We start from the raw sequence: 7,887 nt of genomic DNA on the forward strand, positions 1-7,887 counted from the left end.
CCCCCAATCCCCACATCCTTGTCCCTCCACATTCCAATCCCTTGTTGTGGTTAGCCGGCAGCAGGTGTGGACGGCTGAGGAGAGCGAGGACTCAGATGAGGGGCCAGGACCATCAGGAAGTGGACTGCTGCCTTCAGAGATTGTCAGGGCTGGCAGCAGCGATGAGAAGCTTCCCGAGGAGCCTGTGCCAAGTGTGTGTGCGTGCAGGGTTGCTCACAGGAAAGAGCAGCTGCTGCAGCATGGGAGTAAGGCTGCAAGGTAATGGCCTCTCCTTCAAGAAGATAAAAGCCAGCTGTGAAGCGGACGTTCTTTGCAGGAAGCAAAGACATTTTGAAACTCCAGCCTCATGGACATTGCAGTATCTTAAGACTCTTGTGTTGTGAAATATTTCTTATCTGTTACTCTTGGCTGTCTCAGTTTTGGCAAGGCTTGTGCTTATCAAAGTTAATTAGTTTGCAGCAGCCTTTTAACCGGGGATTCGTAAGAATCATTAAAAGGTTTCTGTTCCCTTTGGTTCGTGTTTGTTTTATTGGAAAAGGGTTTGGGTCAGAACATCCCTCCACCCCCGTTGCTAATGTCAGGCTGGCAAGATGCGATGCGCAGCTAGAAGCAGAACGGCATCCTATGACAGTACAAGCACAGCTGGCGGGGGGGGGTCGGGGAGGGGAGAGATGCTGCTTGCTGCCCTCTTCCTCTTTCCTCCCTCAGGGCATTGTCGCACATCAGGACTCCCTTCTGGCCTTCCAGGCGCCTGAGGCCGGGGAACGGCGGGAACGGCTGAGCCGCAGCAATTCCTGCAAAGAGGCCCCCACCGCGGCCGAACAGCAAAGCACGGAGCTCTCACTCTTGCAGAAGCAGCACGCCCTCTTGCAGCAGGAACTGAACCGCTGCCGGCAGCTGGGCCAGGAGAAGGCCCAGGAGGTGGCTGTTCTGGAGGCCCGGCTGCGGGAGAGTGAGGGGGAGCGGCAGCGGCTGGAGCGAGAGGTGGACGAGGCCCGGAGGCAGCTGGCCGCGCCCCGGGTGACCATGGAAGCTGTCTGGATTCGGAAAGGAGCTGAGCCCCGGAGGCGCAGTTTGCCTGCTGGGGATGCTTTGTACCAAAGTTTCACGCCTCCTCCAGTGAGTGCCAACACCCTTCCTCCTGTCCAAGGGGCTGGTGTGGGGAGGTCCTTGGCTGCATTGGATAAGTCAACCCCAAAAAGAGAATGAGGTTCACTCAATCCGCAGAGTTTTAAATGAAATCAAATCCAGGTTATAGCTAAACAAATTCAGCATGTTGTGCGAATGCAACCCTTGAAATTAAGTTTGAAGTGGTGTAGGATTTCCTGCCTGGGCAGGGGGTTTGGACTAGCACAGGGGTCACCAAACGTTTGGAGTTCAGGGACCACCAAACCCATAATTTTAAATCCCACGGACCAGAGACCCTGGGAAAATCCCAAAAAAAGTCTACAGGAAAATTCCCCACCCCATTTTCCTACCGATCGATCGTTCTTTATTTGGGATCACAGGATACCGTCTCCAGCTCCGTTCTCAGGGGGAGAGAGAGAGAGACTTTTGGCTTCATGCAAGGAAAGCATCAGAAATCTTTCTTTCTCTCCCCCAAACTCTGCCAGAAATGAGTCTTTGCCAATGCAGCCTCTTGAAGCAGAATGCCTTGCAAAGCCCCAAAGACTCATTTCTGGCGGAGTTTGGGGGAGAGAAAGAAAGACTTTGGCTGCTTTCCTTGCCTGCAGCCAAAAGCAGAAGGAGAAAGAAGCGGAAAGAAGCAGCCCAGTGGCCAGGCCAGGCGCGTGGGGCGAGTGGGGCTAGTTCCCCCTCTGCACTTTCCCCCCTCCCCTCACTACCCTCTGTTGTGCGCAATGCAAGCAACGCAAGCCTTGTGTTCCCACGGGCCATGTGGGCGGCTCAGCCTTGTGTTTCTGCGCAGCCTGGATTAATTGCTTTGGGGGGGACATTTCTCTGTGGACCACCAAAATTTTCTCGCGGCCCACCCGTGGTCCCTGGCCAGGGCTGGCGACCCCGGAATAGAAGACCTCCAAGGTCCCTTCCAACTCCGTTATTCTAGTCTATTAAGGAGCCCCAGGTTGGCCGTTTGTTACGAAATTTGAAAAGCAACTGGAGGAATCTGAAGAATTTTGAAGGCGGAAGGGTTTGAGTTTGAGTTTGGTCTTCTTCAGCTCCCCCGGGGTTTTCCAAGCCAGGGAGCTGCAATCCACTGCCAACTGCATTCTAGCTGGATGCCCCCCAATGTGGGTTCTCCCCTAAGGCCCAGCTATGGTGGTGCACGTCAATTTATTGCGCTTGCATCCCTTCTGTCAGATTCTTCTTCAATCTGGCTTCAAAAAAGAGACCCCACTTGGACCATCAAGGTAGTTCTTTTTTTAAAAAAAATGGACTTCAATAGAGTTCAATAGAGTTGGAAGGGACCTTGGAGATCATCTAGTCCAACCCCCCTCCACCCAAGCAGGAGACCCTACACCATTTCAGACACGTGGCAGTCTTCTTGAAGCTCCCACAACTTCCGAAGGCAACTTCTGTTCCATTGGTTGATTGTTCTCACTGTCAGAAAGTTTCTCCTTATTTCCAGGTTGAATCTCTCCTTGTTCAGTTTCCATCCATTCTTCCTGGTCTGGCCTTCGGGTGCCTTGGAAAATAGCTTGACCCCCCCTCCTCCTCTCTGGGGCAGCCCCTCAAATATTGGAAGACCGCCATCCTGTCTCCCGTGGTCCTTCTCTTCCCTAGAGTAGCCAGGCCCAGTTCCTGCAATGTTCCTGTAGGTTTGAGCCTCCAGTCCCCTTATTATCTTTGGAGGGGAGAAGGCTGCTCAGTCCCCCTGACTCGCACCAAACTCTTGACTGAGCGCTCAAGAGCTGCAGGATCCCTCTGGGGGTAGGAGAGGCCCATTCTCCCACCTTGCAGCCTCCCAGGGCTAAGCCCAGAGCAGCTGAGGTTTTGGGGGAAGCTCCCTCTCAGTGGCTCACACTGGAAGACCTGGAGCTTCACTCAGTGGAAGAGAAGAGTATCTGAAGGCAGGACAAGAAGCAACAGATGGAAACGAATCAAGGAGAGAAGCAATCGGGAACTAAGGAGAAACTTCCTCACAGTGAGGACAATTAACCAGTGGAACAGCTTGCCACCAGAAATTATGGGTTCTTCAAGCCTGGAGGTTTTTAAGAAGAGGCTGGGCAGCCGTTTGTCTAACATGGGTGTAGGCTCTCCTGCTTGAGCAGGAGGTTGGGCTAGATGACCTCCAAGGTCCCTTCCAACTCTATTCTGATCGAGGGAAGGCTTTGAAGGCCCGCCAACCAGATGGTCCTTCTCGGACACAGAGGGACGGGCCTGCGTTTTAGCAACTGAATCTCTGCGTTGGAGGGCTTCACTCAGGCTCTTCTCACCCCTTTTCTTCCCAACAGCAGAACCGAGTCGGAGAGCCCCTCTCGCCCGGCTGCCATTCCCTGCACCGGACCTTCCCCAGTGGCCAGCGGGACGAGGTCGCCTTCTCCGGCATCCCCCTGCAGGAGGAGGCAGAGGAACATCTGCAGGTGCTGATGGAGGAGGAGGGCCTGGGCAACTCCCGCTCTCCCCCATCCAGCCCCAGAGGTGAGTTGGAGCATCTGTTGTGAGGCTGGCCCTTTCACCCGGCCAGGTGAAGCCAGATATAGGTAGCCCTCCACTTAACAACAGCTCGTTTAGCGGCCGCTCCAAGTTACAACGGCGCTGGAAAAAAGTGGCTTGGGACCTTTCTTCACACTTACGACCGTCGCTGCATCCCCATGGGTAACCTGGATGCTCAGCAACTGATTCATATTTACGATGGTTGCAGCCTCCCAGGGTACCGGGATCCCCTTTCGTGACCTCCCATGGGGGAGCCCGATTCATTTAATGACCGGGTTACCGACTTAACAATAGTGGCAAGAAAAATGGTAAAACTCAGTTAACCAGTGCTTCACTTGGCAAGATAAATTTTGGGCTCAGTTGTGGCCGTAACTTGGGGGCTACCTATATTGTGCTCAGCTGCTGGCATAAGCCGAGAAACTCCAGGGGGCAGCCAGGTGCCACTTGGTCCTCTTAAGACGGGCACTTGGAGCCTTGTCCTCCTGCCCCTCCCCACTCCCCAGGCGAACCCTGCTGTCCTAGTGGAATAGAGGATAGTGGATAATGAGATGAGGCCTATAAATCTATATACTGTATATAAAAGCGAAAAAGCACTCGGGCATCATCACAAACTCTCCAGAACTGTAAAGCCTACAAACTTGAAATTTGGCCCCTATGTTCCTCTTGGCTTCTAGGTGCTCGCTAAGAAAGGGTTTTTCCAAATGACTATCGGAGCATTTAGAGTATTTCCTATATTATTATTATTAACATGTTCTGATGCTAAGGAGTTCTACTCCTCCTCCCCACCTGAAAAGAAATCCCTTCCAAATACAAAACACAAGCAGAGGAGAGGAGTTTCAGTTTCAGAGCACCAAGCAGCTTTAGTACAGAACAGTTGAGCTAAGCCACGCCCAGGCTCCTTGCTGTCTCCTCCTTGCTCACACAGCAAACACTATTTCAGTTTCCAAACAGCCCTCAACTCTCTCACACACTGACAGGACACTACCGATGGATGCTGGTAGGCAGAAGCACAATTTTCCCCCCTTATTTTCCTCCCAAAAAAACTAAGCCCGACCACATAGTTTCGTAGCGAAGCACAGGTATCGAGCTAGTTTAACAAATAAATACAGAACGGGATGTTCCAGGTTTTACACAAGGCAGAAGCCCTGCATCCTCCGCGAAGCTTCCATCCCCCAGGAATGCCTCTTGCTGCTTTTTTCAGATTTCCTGAGGATGCAGGATATTCCAGAAGAGGTGGAGAGCATCCAGGAGCCCAGCGCTGGTGACGGAGACCTCCTGGGCAGTTAGAGGGTGCCAGGTCCGGGGAGCTGCCTAGCACGGCCCGAGCCACCAAGGACCACCTGCTCCCCTGCCGGTCCCCCTCCCTCCATTTTTGTTTGATCGAAGCCCCACACCAGGGGGTTTCAGGGACCTGGAAAACCACCTCATGTGAACTTTGGGCTGGACTGGGGGAGGGAGAGGGAGGGTAGAGGGAACGCCTGTCCCAAGAGTGGGCAAAGAAGGGCGGGCAGCCCATTGAGTTGCACATCTCCAGGGACCGGTGGCTGTTGACCTCGGTCACCGAAGGAACCTTCCTTTCTCTAGCTCATGTTGCTGGGTTCAGGCGGGCGCCTTCTGGGGTCCATAAAAGCCGCCGGACCATAAGAGCCCCGGTGCGTCGGGGCTGATTGGGATCCTAACCCCACTCCTGCTGTACTTCCTGCAATTTAACTTTTATTTATTTTGGAAACGGGGGTGGAAGCCGACCCATCCCGATGGAAGATATTTTAAATTATTGTTATTTTTTTTAAGTTGTTTCTGCTTTTGTTGAAAACTTTCAGGGGGTCTCGAATGTGAGCATTCAGGGCAAAAAAGTAGCAAGATTGCTGGTCAGCCCCTCCACCTTGAAAGAGCCAGGAGAAGGCAGGTCGACCAAGGAGAACCCTCCAGGTCCTTAAATTCTTAAATTTAGGTGTGACTCAGTCAACTTGGGGTTCTGGATTTTTATTTTTCACCAGCTGCTCTCCTGCTAGTCAGCCTTTGTTTAGTTGAGAGAGCTTTTTTCCTTTTTTTTTTTTGAAATCCAGTGTTTCCCACAAAAAGGAGGAATTTTGACTGACTTCTCGCTCTTCCTCCCAAGAGAGAAATTGGTTTGCAAATCTCCAACTCTTGACTTCTTAAAAGAGATCTAATTCGTTCAGCTTTAAGGCAACGGCCTGTATTTTCAATCTCTAATCCAGAGGTTTCCAAACTTGGCAACTTTAAGACTTATGGACTTCAGCTCTGGGAGTTGAAGTCCACAAGTCTTAAAGTTGCCAAGTTTGGGGACCCCTGCTCTAATCTTAATTGGTTTTGGGGAAATAGATCCCAGAGAGATGTTGGGGTTTGTAGATGTTCCACCAACGAATACTCAATCCCTGTGTGGAGATGATGTTATAATATGATCAGTTAAACATCAAAAACCTGGAGTTATTTTTTTTGCAAGCTAAATTTTGCCAATCTTTCCACCCGGGAAGGGAATGTTTTCTGTCTGCAAGCCTGATGGTCTCCACTGATATGCATTGCTGGGATTTCAGAACAATATCTCTGTTTGGGAATTTAGATTGTGCTGTGAAAATTCGGATTTTGTTTGTTTGTTTGTTTGTTTTATTGGGGGGAGAGCAAAGAGCAAAGACACAATTTTCAGGGTTTTTTTAAGCCACATTTTTTTTAACCAAAGCTTAGTGGATTTTTTTTTTGTCATTAAAAATACGTATCAGGGAAAAAACATCAGGGATTAGAGATTGAGTTTGAAATTGGCCTGAATTCTAGCTTGCTTGGAAACAAAGATAAATGTGGTTTTATTTTTTTATTTTTTTACATTGCCATTGACACAACTTGCACACCCACTGAGTATGTTTAGCCCGAGTGTGTATAGCCCGAGTTGATCGAAACAAACGCCCAAAAAAAGGGAACCCCTTTTCTAAAGATGTCGGTGTTTGATCACTCCTTAAGATGGTTGTTCCCGAGAACAAATTCCACCCCATCGGAAGGAATGAAAAATAAAGTACAAGAAGGAATTTGTGTAAATTGCAAATAGGGGTCTCTCCTCTCTCATCCTTGCACAATTAAAAAAAAAAACACCATTTCTAAGATGCTATTCCAGTCAATTCCATCCCAATTTCTACAGAGAATAAATGTGTGAAAAAGAAAAAAAAACTCAGCTTGGTAATAGAAATTGTCCCTCACAGGTCATTCTTCAGATGGCCAGAAATCCCCCAACAATCTTCTCCTTTCTCTATGGAACCACCATCCAATCCATATTTCTCTCACTTTAGCCATTTTTAAAATTCCTTTTCAACCCTTAAAAAAATTTCTTTTACTGATTTAAAAAAAAAAAAGGAAAAACACTCCTGCGATTCTGACCAGTAACACCTCTTAACAGAGAAGGTTTAAAAAGAGAAAGAAAGAAAGGAAAGAAAGAAAAAGAAAGAAAGAAGAAAGAAAGAAAGAAAGAAAGAAAGAAAGAAAGAAAGAAAGAAAGAAAGAAAGAAAGAAAGAAAGAAAGAAAGAAAGAAGAATGTGCCATGAAGGACTTTTTTTTAAAATAACAAAAGGAGAGTGATTTTTTTTTAAATTAAATGTATATGAAGATAAAAAACGGTTTATTGTTTTGCTGTTGATTTAACTTGTAAAAGAAAAAGGGGACCAGAAAAGTTTAATTAAAGATATCAAAACCGAGAATGTGTGTCCGCTTTGCTGAGGGGAGGGTATGTAGAGGATTGGGTTGACCCCTTCCACGAAGGCTGAGGAGGACTGTGGGTTCCTTGGGACTCGAGAAGGAGGAGGAAGAGGATTGTGAGATCGTTGATGCTCTCTGAGCTTGGTTATTTTCTTGCAGACGTTTCATTACCCAACCAGGTAACATCATCAGTGTTAGAAGGGGCTGGGGTTTGGGGGGGTAGAAACTCTGGGGTCCTTGCTGCTCTCTGGGCTTGGTTATTTTCTTGCAGACGTTTCATTACCCAACTAATTATCCAAGAGGGATCTTTTGAGTTTTAGTGGACAACCAGCTAAATATGAGTCAGCCGTGTGCAGCGGCAGCCAAAATAGCTAACACAACCCTAAGTTGCATTAACAGAGAGATACAATCAAAACAAGGGTGGTACTAATACCACTCTATAAAGCCTTAGTAAGGCCACACCTAGAGTACTGCATCCAGTTTGGGTCACCACACTATAAAAAAGATGTTGAGACTGTAGAAAGAGTGCAGAGAAGAGCAACCAGGATGATGAGGGATTGGAGGCTAAAACA

At 48.7% G+C, this 7,887-nt stretch overlaps 1 protein-coding gene across 5 annotated transcripts in view; it reads left to right on the top strand.

Annotated features, from left to right (window-relative positions):
• ARHGEF2 (Rho/Rac guanine nucleotide exchange factor 2) overlaps window positions 1-7,317 on the top strand; it is a 170,732-nt gene extending 163,415 nt beyond the window's left edge. For 4 of the 5 annotated variants that reach the window (XM_087943408.1, XM_026686470.2, XM_087943411.1 and 1 more), the window contains 3 exons: window positions 709-1,119; window positions 3,414-3,600; window positions 4,817-7,317. In XM_087943408.1, the coding sequence (XP_087799534.1) occupies window positions 709-1,119; window positions 3,414-3,600; window positions 4,817-4,902 (684 nt within the window). In that variant the 3' untranslated portion in view covers window positions 4,903-7,317. The remainder of the gene's footprint in view (window positions 1-708; window positions 1,120-3,413; window positions 3,601-4,816) is intronic. The other variant, XM_087943409.1, reaches the window with a different exon arrangement.
• The last annotated feature ends 570 nt before the right edge of the window (window positions 7,318-7,887 follow it).

The sequence above is a fragment of the Notechis scutatus genome, chromosome 14 (assembly GCF_049901735.1).
Source record: "Notechis scutatus isolate UNSWTSFEM ecotype Mainland chromosome 14, rNotScu1.2, whole genome shotgun sequence".
Lineage (NCBI taxonomy): Eukaryota > Metazoa > Chordata > Lepidosauria > Squamata > Elapidae > Notechis > Notechis scutatus.